Source organism: Protobothrops mucrosquamatus, unplaced genomic scaffold (genome assembly GCF_001527695.2).
Source record: "Protobothrops mucrosquamatus isolate PMUCROS unplaced genomic scaffold, P.Mucros_1.0 scaffold_99, whole genome shotgun sequence".
Lineage (NCBI taxonomy): Eukaryota > Metazoa > Chordata > Lepidosauria > Squamata > Viperidae > Protobothrops > Protobothrops mucrosquamatus.
In genome coordinates this window covers 1,134,412-1,148,857 of record NW_015386175.1, presented here as the reverse complement: position 1 = coordinate 1,148,857, position 14,446 = coordinate 1,134,412, and the positions used below count along the sequence as shown (strand labels likewise).

Sequence of the window (14,446 nt, the reverse complement as noted above, 5' to 3'; positions counted from 1 at the left end):
AATGTTGCAGGATCCAATCTGGGTCGGTCACCGGGACCAGAGGTTTTCTCTTCCGAGCTTACGGACGCGTACAGGAGTCCCATCTTTGGATAGGAAGGGAAAAAGAGCCCTTTTTCCTTCCTATCCGAGGATCTGCTAAGCAGCAAAAGGGGCCGTAACGAACTAATGCTATATGATAGATAGAGGAGGTATGTAGAAGCAGGCCAAGAAGGCAAATTTAGTCTGGAAGCTCTGAATATGATGGCTCCTTTGATGTGACAAGATTGAGAGCCCTAGGTGGGAAATGTAATCTCATAACTTATTAATAACCTATTCTATGAATGAGAATTGATCGTCTCCGACTGTATCTTTCTGTTTTCCACAGTGCTGGATGAAGACTTGGCAGCCTTCAATTTGCAAAGTCTAGCTACCCTCGCTGCTGCCTGGGCTCTTGTTGAAGCTGCTGGCTTCGAGAGCAGCCCACCTGACCTTCTCAGTCTGGCAGATGCCGCACCATGTGTGAATCTGCGCCCTCGCATGCGGGTCTCCCGACGGAAATACATCTGGACCCCTAAAACCAAGCCTGTAAGTCTCTTGTGTTCAAAATGAATGACAAAGCTGATGGACTGAAAGATTACCTGCTAGCATTCCACTTTTGTAGCCATAGTTCAGGGGTGTCAAACTGCCGGCCCACGAGCCGGATGCGTCACGTGGAAGCCGTGCCCACCCCATTGCCGGCAATGACAAACCCGGCCTGATACATTGCACAACGTCATGTGACGTCACGAGTTTGACATGCCTGCCATAGTTTGTCTCTTAGGGCTCATTCTTGGGAGGGGTAGCAAGGTGAGCAAACAGTGAAAATTTCATTACGATGTCACAGTGCAAATCCCTCCGCTTTTGTACATTCATTATAGTCACATGTGAGAGGTGGAGCTTGTGTGAATTGCAATGCATATTTAACCATTCTAACAAAAACGTGGCGTGCTCTGGAAACCTCTGGATGAGACAACAGAATTAGACAAGACTGCTGTATTCTACAAGCAAAACTGTGTGTAGAAGATTTTGAAACCTTGGAGTGCATTTTTTTATTCCTGTTTTTATTTATTTGATTGATTAAAGGATAATTATTAAGGCTCACCTTAATGAACTTTGCAGGATAGCCTTTGCTGTATCAGCCCCTCCAATTTTAATAATCATATTTATAGGGAAGGTTGGCTAGGGAGAGTGTATAGAGGTTAGAATGCTAGGCTTCTGATTGGGTACAGATAGTCCTTGACTTATGACCATAATTGAGCTATGAATTATGGGCATAAATTGTTGCGGTTGTAACTTGAGGCATCATATGAAGGAACCTGACTTTTTTGACAGTTTTTGCGGTGGTCGTTATGCAAACACCGCAGTTGTTAAGTGAACGCCGCAGTTATTAACCAAATCAGTTTCCCCTGATGGGAGGGGTTTTTTGCCAAAAACCAGAAGTAAACAGTAGAAACTGATAAAAACAATGTCGCAAAAAATGGTGCAAACTGCCGAAAAGTAAGTAAATTGCAAAGCGCCCAAAATGTGATTGTGTAACTGCGGGGGAGGTGAGATAGTTTGTACCCATTGTAACTATGAAAAGAGGTCATAAGTAGCTTTTGATAGTCCATCATAAAGCAACCAGGTTATACGTTGAGGACCACTTGCAATCTGAGAACTGAATACAGTTCAGCAGTATTTTGTGGACTGCTTCTGCTTGAGTTCCTAAATGATAAGAATGTCCTTTAAGAGAATGGGAAATCTCTAAAGATCTCTGTGTTTTTGGTATGTGCAGCAAGGAGATAGATCATTATCAAAGTTAATCAACTATAAGGGGGGGGAAAGAGGAAGAAGAAATTTCAACAGGAAGTATTCTTGTTACAATTCCGTTTTGAATTCCAGAAATCCCCTCAAATTAATTTGTCTTAATTACATTTCTTAGTAGTTGGAAGATGTTGGGTGGCCAAAATGGCTCCCACTTGGAACATGAGTGAAGATCACAAAAATGGTCCCTTAAAGGTCATCCTACAAGTACATAAGTAGAACCAATTGGCCTTCTAAATTTGCTTCCTCAGTTCAAGAGTGCAAATAAGTCTCAGGGCATATAACCAACATGAATAAAACATGTTATGCGCCCTGTCACCTCTTGCTTTCCTCTGTGGCTAAGATGGCCTTTTCTCTCTCCCCAAAGGTTTGCCCTCTGAAAGCAGCAATTGAGAATCTGGACACACAGGAAGTGGAGATGCGCATGCGCCTAGCGGAACTGCAGCGATGCTACAAAGAGAAACAGCGGGAATTGGCCAAACTGCAGAGGCGGCATGACCATGAGTGAGTGTCTGTTTTCTTTAGTTTTCACAATAGGCTTCTAGGATAAGCACCTGAGTTACTTGCCGGAAAGGAATAGGGGTAAAGCAAAATGGTGCCAGGAATGACGTCAGTGGTAAGGGGGTGAAATAACTTTGAATCTACAGGTTGGTCTGTTTACTGTAGCATCTGAAGGCCAAACGGTCCCCTTGGTCAAAGATCTCCCCTGTCCTCTAAATCAGACTGGTGCCCACATCCAAGGAAACCCCCAACGAACACGGGAGCAGAACTATTCCTGCCCTTCTGTTCTGTGTTTAATATGGTTATTACCTGTAGGCGAGAGGAGAGTTCCCGGAGTCCAGCTCGACGGGGACCGGGGCGGCCTAGGAAACGCAAGCACTCCAGCACACTCGGTTCATTGCGACAGGTTTCCATGGGCAAGAGTGACAGCAGGAAGATCAAGTGAGTGGTCTAGCATGATTTATGGTGCTTGGGGTTGGGGAAAGCACTATAAATGTGTACAGCGTTGCCTGTCTGCTTGAAAGCTTGAGGGACCCAGTGGATGCTGTAAGCAGGGTCTGTCTGTGTGGTTGTTATAATGAGTGGAAGTGCTTCTGTGTGCATTTCTGCAAGGATAGATCTACAGATGGGACTATATCAGGCCATTAGCAGGATGGGAGAAAGGTAGAACTTTTCCTGCAGCAAATGCTGTTCTCCTCATTCCCTCCTCCCCTTCATCCTAATACCCTGGGATTCTCTCCCCCGCCCCAAAATCTGGAATTATTAGCTGGAATGAGGGGCATCAACGATAAAGGGGTCGTGATAGGAAAGGTTTTAGCCACCTGTCTCTATCCTTCATTTTCCTTTTAGAAATTTCCTCTCCATCCACTTTACAGGTGTTTGCTCTGTATATATTTACCAGGCTAGACAGTATGAATGAGACAAAGTGTGAGTCTGTTTGCATTTGTGTATGTATGTCACTGGGGATCTGTAATTAGATTTTGGGGAAGCATAATATGTGCAAAGGGAAATTTCACATAATGAAGCCTTTCCTTCTTTCCTTCCTTCCTTCCTTCCTTCCTTCCTTCCTTCCTTCCTTCCTTCCTTCCTTCCTTCCTTCCTTCCTTCCCTTTCTTCCATCCTTCCTTCCTTCCCTTTCTTTCTTCCTTCCTTCCTTTCCTTTCTTCCATCCTTCCCTTCCTTCCTTCCTTCCTTCCTTCCCTTTCTTCCATCCTTCCTTCCTTCCTTCCCTTTCTTTCTTCCTTCCTTCCTTCCTTTCCTTTCTTCCATCCTTCCCTTCCTTCCTTCCTTCCTTCCTTCCTTCCTTCCTTCCTTCCTTCCTTCCTTCCTTCCTTCCTTTCTTTCTTTCTTTCTTTCTTTCTCTTTCTCAGCCTATTTTTTCTTTTACATCAAACAGGCTGTATAGCGTGTTTCTTTATACTGCTTTCTTGTATCTCTACACTATAAAAAGCGGACTCTTCCTCCCAGATCTCTGTTGGTAGCATAGTAATTACAGACCACACTGGGTAGAGGCATGAGAAGAAGTGGTGGTGGTGGTGATGTTCAGTGAATATGTGGTGATCAAAGCATTGCTTGTTGTCTTGGGCTGTTACGGTTGCCTTCACCCTAGAGGTGACTGCACTTTAGCACTCAACACGGGGAAGGCCTTAGCCATCAGAGTGGTCATCAGATCTGGAAGAATAAGAGGGCTAAAGAGATGCCTGCTCCTCTGTGCTCCCCTGCCTCCTGTCTGTCCTGCCTCCTGCACTGCTCTGGGGGAAGAATTGCCCCTCTTTGAAAAGGAAGGCAGTGTTGCATAAAAGCCTCTTTATCTGTGCTGTATAAAGTCATTGGTCACGCTGCAGTGGTGTTCATTGCTGCTGGCGCTTTATGATTATCCATTAGCCGCCCGGCACAGTCATTCCCGCACTCACGGGCCCTGTATAATTGTCCTTCTCTGCTACAAATTGCCTCTCCCGGCAGGCCCATTTGCATAAATCCTCCAAGCTAGTCCAAACATGATTGGAGCACGCGTGTGTGCGCTGCATCAATCCTGATGATTTGGTAATAATAGTTAAATCTGTACTAAATGGTTCCTTCAATTAAGACAGAAGAAAAAAAATTAATCTCTAGGTTTTATGTCACAAAACATTAGCAAATGTAGTGAAGGTTACAGGGGGAAAAAAAGCAGTTAGTGTTGGCTTTGGGTTGCAACATGGCTCCACCATATGGCTCATGGAAACCTTCCAGGACTCACTAGAGAACTTGCTTGCCTTCTCCCATTCCTCTCCACCCCAGTCCTTTACATAGAATTATCCGGGTTGGGGGGGGGGAGGAAAGTAGGAGAATCCCTGTTCTCGCTCCAAACCTTGAAAAGCTGTGCGGATTCATGCAAAATTAAATATAAGAAGGAAATCCATTCTTTAGCTTATTGGGAAGACGATCCCAGTTTTGGCTCCCCTAAGCTTCCCTCCCCTTGCATTTTAACCCCACTTCTGTACGAGTCCAAAAATCATCCCACCAGGATGGATTTGCCAGCAAATCTTTCAAAGCTGAAAGAGGAGATTCTGTGATTCCAGAACAGCATTCCAAGCGCTGTTTAGTATAGCGGCACTAAAGTGCCGTTATCTAGGATGGGAGCCAACACAAAAATATGCTGGTTGTAAGAAGTGCTGACCACATTTGGACCCAATTCTGCCTCAGCAGTGAAGGGGAATAGGGGTTGTGTCCACAAGAGAGATTCAAGGTGGGAGATGTGGAATGTAGCTAGTACCCGTTTAACAATTGCCTCGCTTAGTGACCATTTGCAGCTAGGATGAAGTAACTTTACGACCTTCCTCACACTTATCCCCTTCATAGGTCTGTAAAATGAAAGAAAGCTGAATAAAATTGTAATATTGTGATGTTTCACTTTACAACCGAGTTGCCGGCCCCCCATTGCAGTTGCTAAACGAGGACTACCTCAACGTCCTCTAATGCCAGTTACTGGTTGTACAAGACCTGTGCGTCTCCTGATGTCTGTTCTCTGATCCCATGGGTGGCATTAACACCAAATAACCCATTCTCTCCTGCAACTTTCCCACGCTTTCATCCTATCTATCCACACTTCTCCTTTTGCCCATGGTGAGAAAAGCAGTGCTGGAGAAGAGAGACCTGTCCCTGTTTCTGTCTTCCATAAAATGTCATGGGTGAGAGTCCGAGTGGAGGTAAGAAGGATAAGAAGTGGAACTTCTCATCCTATCATCCCAGGCAGGTGACAAAGCAGCTATTCCCAGTGCTTGGGAAAACAGCTCTGCTTTCCCCTTTGCCTTCAAAAGTATCACTGCACACATGTTTAAAATGTGCCCTTCCCCTCCCGTTCACCACTGTAATATTGAAGTAGGAGAGAGGAGCTGCTGAATCATAGAACAGGGCACCCACGGGGTACAGCCAGTAACCCTCTGGAGAGCTTGGGCCTGCAAGTTGAGGCTACAAAAGGATCATTTTAACCAATGTCATGGTAAAGCACCGGGACATCAAAGTGATGTCTGTCTAACAAACTTCCAAAAGGCCACCGGACATTTGGTTAAAACACGACTCCCCACACTTATGGAACTCTGGCATCTAAGCTATGGAGCAGGGCAAGTGTAAGAAGGTGTAAGAAGAAGTGATTCTGCAGGGGATATCTCTGTGGTAAAGCAGACTTTCCATGGTAGGCGCATGTCTTTTTGGCACCAGGAGGCAGGGCAATGGGAGTAAGTGAAACAGTTTCTTTGCTGTGATTTCCTGATCCCACAAAGTTCAGAGAACTGAATACAGAATAACACAGTTGGAAGGGACCTTGGGGGGTCTTCTAGGCCAACCCCCCTGCCCATGGAGGAGATCTTATACTATTCTGGACAAATGGCTGTCCAATCTTTTCTTATAGAAACTGATAGTAGTCAACACACTTCCGCCTCTTCTCTCTTGTGTGAGGATAAGTGAATTTTTCTCATGCCAGAAGAATTGGCGCCCCAAAAACACCTGTGTTCCCTCCTTCTCTTCCTGCCATCTGTGAGCTGGCAAGAGAAGTGGAGAGATGGTTGTTTGACAGTAGGAAGAGTCCTGACAATTCACAGCAGGCTGACCGCTTGGCATGACTTGCACAGAAGTGGAAAAAGTAAGTTTGGAAGGAGAGCACAGAAAGACTGAGCAAAAACTGCCTTTGGGGTAGGCTGAGGAAGGGTTGAGAAGAAGGTACACACACAATTAAAAAAAGGAGACTTGGATTTCAGTCCCACCTTGGGCATGAAGTCAGCTGGGTGACTTTGGGCCAGTCACTGTCTCTCAGCCCAACTCACTTTATGAGGTGGTTATTGTGGACAAAATAGGAGGAAGAAAGAGGTATGTTCTCTGCCTTGAGTTATTTATAAAAATAATAAAGGTGGGATTTAAAAAAAAACCCTTAAATCTAAATCTATATAAAAGTATCCTCCACCAACAGTTAGCAAGGTATTTTTGCATCTGGGAAAATGGGATATGTAGATGAGCCTTAAGGCTGTACTCCTGTCTGGGAAGTGTAGTCCAATTCATCTTAATGGCATAGGATTACGTGTTGCACACTGCTGTGGTCTCCAGTCAATTTTTTTTTAGCCTATTTTTAAAATTTTCAGAAAATTTGACTTATGGATTATTTTGCATGCGTTAATTGCAAGTGAGATTATGCCTGTCTGAAGCATCATCTCCTCTGTTCTTTTCAAAAGTCTCTGAGCTTTAAGTATTTGATGCTTTTTTCGATGTTCTAAAATGGGCTCAGCACAAAAAAAGTGCCCTTCCAAAAGGCAATAAAGCAAGCACGCCTTCATGCAGCCATTTCTCTGAATGCTCACATGTGAGCACTTGTCAAGCTGACCCTTTGTCAGAGATCACAGAAAAGTCCCTTAATCATATAGCTCCCAGAAAACAATTGGCATAGGTATACCGCTTTGAGACTTAAATCTTCACCTGAGTGGTAATCCTCTCCGCTTCCTGTTCTGCTCTTTTACGTTTGCACATTTGTATGTCTGCCCTGTAAACCTGCCCGAGCAAACAGCTATGGCATAGGATTCCTTGATCCAGTGCCAAGGCAGGGCTCCTAGCCATCATGGCATCCCTACCCTGTGTCGGGTGGAGGCTTTTGGCCTCACTGAAGCAACACATGTTTCCAGAGCAGCTGCAGGCCTGGTCCCTTGGCCTCCTTCCTATCGAGAACATTCCTGTTTCTTGAACTTCCCACGCTAGGCAGTGATATCTGCCAAGCTTGCCTCCCTCCAGTCACTCCCCAGAACAGAGCTGTGGCCTTGAGCCATGGTAATTCCCTACTTTAGAGTAGGCTGAAGTGCAAAGGCTGGGGGCTTGGCATTATGGATAGCTTGCTGTTCCTAAGACAGCCCCTTTTTCTTTCCCCTCCATGGCCCTTAGGGTGCTCCGCTCCCTGCCTTTGCTTAACCAGGGAATTCCCTCCTTCCTTTCCTGTGATGGCTGCCAAATTGGAATTTGGCACCAGCTCTGGGGTCAAGACTGGGCCAAAAGGTGGAGGGTACAGGGTCAAAGCCCAAGAGAGGCTGCCTTGGGAAGATGGGGCTTGTGCAGCTTCAAGTGCTGGGCTGGATTTCCATGCTGGAGCAAACAGGAGGCTGCTACTTAGGAACCTGGGTGCTAGAGTGGAGCAATTAGGGTTGAGGAGGATTGGAGATCAGAATGGGCAGCCAGCCAGCCATGGCAGCTGGGACAAAGCCTTCAGAGTGCTAATTCACTTCCTATTTACTCTGCCAGGAAGACACCTATGAGAGCGATGCCAAAAGTAATGTGAAGTCAGTCATTTAGTAGATGTCAGAAGGTGACTCAGCCCACATAGGTCCCAAATTAATTCCTTGTAATTATTGTCATTGGGAGTAGCTACCTCTCTTTACTTCCCCTTTCTTATCTGGACTGATTGCAACTTAGTACAATCAGCTGTGGTTGCCTAGGTTTTTTTTTCTTTCTTTTCTTTCTCTCAGTATCAAGCCACATATCCCTTCATTTTCCTTTCAATGTTCCAGATGGGATTAATTTTATTCCCATCTTATCCCACCAAGCCAGTCTGGTCTGGCTACACAATGACCCTGAAGAAAGAGGAAGAGTTTGGAACTGGAATGATAGGCAGGTACTAGTAATGAGAATGTTGGACCTTTTCAGGTATGAAGAGCCTATGTGGCAGCTGCCAATAAAAACACAACTTTGAGTATGCTGTGATTCAGTAAAAGCACAGAAGGGCAAAATCTTATTTTTCATATCTTGAGCTTTCACGTACACCAGGGGTATCAAACTGCCAGCCCCGCGGGCCGGATGCATCATAGCGAAACCACACCCACCCCATTGCCGGCAATGGCAAAAAGGTCACGTGACTTTGCAAGTTTGACACCCCTGACATACACAGACAACTTTCTGGTACTTAAAGTTGCAAAGATAGACTTGAAACCAACGTGATCCCAGAAACAAGATTTGCAGTGATTATAGAAACTGGATTTCTGTGTGCTGTACAGCTCTGCACTCTTCCCTGTGACCAGCAAAACCGGAAAACCTATGTAAAATAACAATACCCCCTCAATAAATTATACAACATAAGATCACACAAACACGGTCAATTTGCATGATTTATATAGGTCACTGGATTCTGTAGTGCACAATTTTTCACTTCATTAATGCACAGTGCACCAAACCAGATTCAAGCTACTGTCTATATACATACAGTATGTGTGGAATATATATGCTGAAAAACTATCGGGTTCTCTGACTTCCTACTCATATCACGTGTAATCTGCAAAAGAAGTTCAGTATAAAGCGAAGAAAAAAGACATGGCTTTGAGTGGTCAAGATGAGATAACTTACTGTTTCTCACAGTAATAATTCTCTTTGCTGTAACTGCCTATCCTGTCCTCCTTCTCTTCAACAACCTACTCTGCTCCTTATTTTTCCACAATTCTCTACAATTCTTTCCCATCACATTTTCTGTAGAAAAAAAATGTATAGTATTCAGAAAAGAGAAGGAAGTAAATAGCCCCATGAGTATCATGTACTTATTCATCAATGAATGGGTTTTAGTGCTATGAAACTAGGGGAAATTTTCAATCCACAATACCAGACTGCATCTCTAAAGCAACACACACATTCCAGTGCTGCTTCTACAATCTTGGTTCCTCTAAGCCAGGGGTGTCAAACTGCCGGCCCAGTGGGCCGGATGCATCATGCCGAAATTGCGCCCACTCCATTGCCGGCAATGGAAAAAAAGTCGCGATGCGTTGCGACACGTCACTCGACCATGAGTCCAAGCATTTCGCTTGGTGTTGTCGCTTCGTCTTGGATGGCAGCCTGGAACGTGAACTTCTACAATACGTAGTCCTTCCCCGGTTTATCGGAGAATTTGTGCACGCCTTTGGATGCCAGATCTAGTTTACCTCTGTAAAGTCTTGAAGGAGCGTAGGTGGGTGTGGATGGTACATTGCTTCCGGGAGCGGGGGCGTGCGCCCCTGCTCTAAGCACTAAAACCCACCCTTCTCCAACCACCTCAGTGGAAATTCATCTTTCCCCAAATATAGCAATACTTCTGCTGTTGTGACTTGAGTGGTCTGAGCAAGCGCTGCCCTGCAAGCTTCTTGTGGCAATCTCTTTGCAAGTAAAATGCGATGAGCCCAGCTAAAAGAGGTGATTGTCCCAAAGCCCCCTCTGAAGCTAGTGAAGTAATGAGTTGCAGCAAAAGCAGCAGCCAGAAAGTTGCTGGAAGGCATGAGAAGTCTAGGAATGTCTCCTCCCTCTCGTAGAGCAGCCACGGGACATGTGGGAGGGATACACAATAATTATGCCATATTCTCCTCCTCCCCCACGGAGAAATATGTAAAGGAGGGTTTGTTCAATGTTCTGTGATCTGTTTAGCCTCTTCCAAGCAAGAGAATTCACCACTGTGTGACTGTCCCCCTAGAAATATCTTCTCCATGTGAGCCTGCATATGCCTCTATAAAGGGGATATGCTTTAGATTCCTTCTCAAAAGATAGTTTAATTTACCAGTCATCCGGGTAAGGATCTACCATTACAGAGCAGTGGTCCAGTTTAGTTTGAGTCTCCATGTGCCACAGGAAATCCTGGAAATCTATTTGTACTTCATAAAGGGTTGGGGTACAGCACAATACAATGCTCTCTGCTTTTTATGGTTGTTTTTTTTTAGTGCCCTCCAATTTTTATGGCCAATTTTCTGCAAAACAAATGGGCAAGCTGCCTTGTGGGCCTTGATCAAGCAAGGAGTAAATGTGTTCCTGTGCATACGTGTTTAGTAACTCTGGGTATTCTTATATGTGTGGGGAGAAATTTGTTCTCCCTTTTTTTTCACAGCTATCACAAATCCATCTTCATCCAAGCTGCTTCCTGAGGAAGCAGTAAAATTCAATAGAAGCCAGATGTTTTGGCAGGCGCATTCCTGCTGTGCCCTCTTGCTCCTGAGAGATGGGAGGAAGAGGGGTCGAGTTCTGTGTTTGAAAGTCAGAAGAAGTAAAAACCTTTATGAATACCAAGCCTTAAGACAGCGGCTTCAAGGGAAAGGCGCCAGGCCATAAAAAGTTACACCTGCCAACTTGTTCCCTTCATATACTGTGCTGCAACCTTCAGGGAATATTGATGCAGTAAGCCGTGTTCGCCTTGTTTACAACAAAGAAACTCTCCGTTCCTGAGGATCAAGGCCAGAGTTTGTCCTACTGCTAGCAGAGTTAAGCGACTATAACAGTCGCTTCCTCTAAGCTCTCTGGAGCCTCCCCTTGTTGAGGTATGGAACAGAATATGCCCTAACACCTGTCTTGAACTTTTCAATTGACCTGGAACTTCAGGTGTGATAGGAAATACCAGTTCGGTATGTACCCGTCCAGTCCGTCTGTGCAATTGGAATGTGTTTGGCTTATTCTGTTAACTTTTGCCTCAGGTGATAACTTCTCTTGGGCTGGCTCTTAACAGGCAACTTCCAAATTTCATCTTACAGTGCATTGTGCAAGGTGAATACATGTTAACGTAATTTGGGGTGGTCATGTAAACTTGTTAAAGCCAAATGTGTCCTCCTGACCAAAAATATATGGGCTGTTGATGTATGTGAAAGATGTAAGGGTAAGTGAGAAGCAGCTCGAGAATGCATCCAGAAAGTAAGTGGGAGGCAAGCAGGATGCCTAGATGGGCAAGTGGGCCAGAAATATTACTACCTACAAAAGTGATTTTTAGGTAGCATATTGCCTCTGACAGTTTACCTAGAGCAGAGGTGGGGAATTATGACTTGTGGACTTCAACTTCCTGAATTCTGGCTCAGGAATTCTGGGAATTGAAGTCCACAAGTCACAAAAGGGCCATAGAGAATGTCATCATCACTGGGGAACTGATTGTAGGGTGCCCATCCATAGTAATCTTCCTCCAAAATGTTGTCCTATGTAGTATTCTGGTATAAAAGAAAGTCTAGGAGATTCAGGTCTACGTAGGATATCCAGGACCCTTGGGCCCAACTACATCTCCATTACCAAGAAGAGGAAATATTAGACCAAGTTATAACTCATACAGTACTTGGTAATATTTATGGAAATATTTTTCATTTTTCTGTAACAGTATACTTTGATTTCCAAATCTTGTGAGTGTCTAGCACTCACCAAAAGCTTAGTGTTTAGTGTACACTCAGATGTATCGATAGTAGAGCAGGAATATATTTCTTGAGCTTTTTATACCTTGTATTTTCACAACAAAAAAATCACAGTCGTATAGAGTAACAATGTAAGGGAGATGTAAACAATTATTACAAATGGTATTACACTTTACAATGAAGAATAGCAAAGCAGATACAATATCCAATTCTTAAATAAGATGGAGTAGTATGTTTTCACACTAACAATAACCATAACTTCATTTCTTCTTATTAATTGTTTCATTTTCTTCTAAAATAAAATATAACATCTTTGTTTGCTGAACTTTTAGAAACTACTCAGGTTTCTAATTTGCTTCAAATACCCAACTTCAGAAATAAATTAATGCACATCTTTAATTGCTACTGTCTCCATTTTTACAATTAGGCTTGGAGAGGGCTGTCATGTTTGAATACTCTTTCTTCATTCAGAACTTAGAACACTCTTCACTGTGAGTTAAGCCAGTAAATGAAGAATGGAGGAGTCAAACATGGCAGCATTTTCCAAGGCCTAACTGAAAATGGAAAAAAGGGCAAGTCAAACAGATACATTTATTTATTTCTGAAGAAGGGCTATTTGAGCCATTTGTAAAGTTCATCAGAGTAGAAAGAGAGAATGGATTAGTTACAAAATAAAGTCATGATTTATAGCATATAGGAAGTGTTTATGCCTACTGTACTGTTATGCTGAAAACATGTTATCCCACCTTTTGGGGATTTGTATTTTGTAGTCTGGATCTGCTTTATTGTATGAACATTAGACTTTGGATGTTGATAGTCAGGGAGGTTTGTGTTTCTTTATGTGAAGTGATATCTCAGGAATGATCAGTCTATGCATAGACAAGGGGAAATATATCTAGTTGGGGGTAAAAGATCACCATAATAATAATCATGATATACTGATCCCCACAACAATGAGACCTGGGTCCAGAAGATGTGTGAGTAAATATCTAATGTATACCCATAACATATGTATCAGATTGCCATGGTTGGCTGTAAATAATGATCTAGAAGCCTAAAATATACAAGTTTAGATAAATGGAACTAAAAGATATCAGGTCTTTTTACAGGTATGCTGTATGTTTGTTGGAGGCTGTTTCTATCAAAAATGCTTAGATCCTGGGCCTGTATGGCTTCTCTATTGCTCATCTGAAATGAACTTTCTTTCTCCAACTTGTCTATTCTTTTTTCATTCGCAGGTCTGTAAAAACTAGCCTATCCGTACTGTGTACAGAGCTGAGGGCCGAGGGGGAGCCCAAGAAGAAAAAACGGAAAATATCAGAAACAACTTACAGCGGCATCAAAAGTTCCCAGGTGAGTAAACCTTAATATCTTTCTCTTTCTGTCTACACTGCATTTGGAGACAAAATAACTTGCTGCCTTTAGAAAACCAAGACAGCCATATTCTTTCCATGGTTTTAAAACCAATTAGACGGTGATATTCACATCAGCTATGAGAATTTAGGGCCCTAAGATGAACCAAGCTGGATGGGCAGATGCTCTTTCGGCAGATGTGAGAGGAATATTCACATCTTTTACATCTTACATTTTATGGCACACCTCTCCCCTGCTGTTTACTAGGATGAGTTATGCTTATTTACCTGGCTTCAGAATTTGCAGGGCCCAATTAATAAACAAGTAGAAGTATAAAAATAACATTTGATCTTAAGTTTCTCACGAGGCTTAGGGAACATTGGTCATTGTGCATTACTTGTCAGTGAACAAAATAGAAACCAGGTGCATGCAAATAAGACCATAAGAGTAGAATTTTCTTGCCAACAGAGCAGTTGGTATAAGTTTCAGAATCTCATTGAGATAACATTAAACAAGATTCAGTTACAGGTAGCATTCATTATCTATTAGTTAGCCATTTTTATTTTTGTGGGGTTTTTTTTGCATTGGGTATCCATTTTTATCCATTAGTTATAGGTAGTATCCAGTATCCCCACTATTGGTGATAAGAGTCAGATAAGGTTTTTCAATTCTTTCCAAGTTCCCGATTCTAACATAGATTTTCCTCTTTGAGCAAGAGAGAAATAACAGGCAATAAGTATACTGTGCCTTTTTTTTTTTTTTTTTTTACCAGCGGTAACATTTTTACTTTTTTGCTTTTTTTTGCAGGAGAAAGTTCGTTGCAAGAAGAGCAGTTCACAGAGCAAGTTGGCTTCCACGGTAGTACACAAGGCCTCTCATCTCAAGCAGAAAGTCAAAAGCAAAGTCTTGCCCACGAGCATTGGTCCCTTCCGACGGAAAGAGCCGATCCCTTGCACCCGTATCCAGAAGAAACTTTCTCGAACCAAGAGCTCCAAAGCAGCACCTCCCAAATACCCACAGCAGGATCTCACTTCCTCGGAGGCCAAGCCTAGCACAGGAAATGCTGAAGCAGGTAGAGACTCAAGACTGAAGGTCTATGGAGATTCTCAATCCTCCAGATCACAGTTGACTCAAAGGTGCTTTTCCAAGAAGGC

General features: G+C 43.4%; 1 protein-coding gene across 1 annotated transcript in view; it reads left to right on the top strand.

Moving 5' to 3' along the window:
- BAHCC1 (BAH domain and coiled-coil containing 1) overlaps positions 1-14,446 on the top strand; it is a 103,861-nt gene that overhangs the window by 74,388 nt on the left and 15,027 nt on the right. The window contains exons 11-15 of the mRNA XM_029284007.1: positions 365-564; positions 2,189-2,325; positions 2,638-2,763; positions 13,178-13,292; positions 14,100-14,364. Coding sequence (XP_029139840.1) covers positions 365-564; positions 2,189-2,325; positions 2,638-2,763; positions 13,178-13,292; positions 14,100-14,364 — 843 coding nt within the window. The remainder of the gene's footprint in view (positions 1-364; positions 565-2,188; positions 2,326-2,637; positions 2,764-13,177; positions 13,293-14,099; positions 14,365-14,446) is intronic.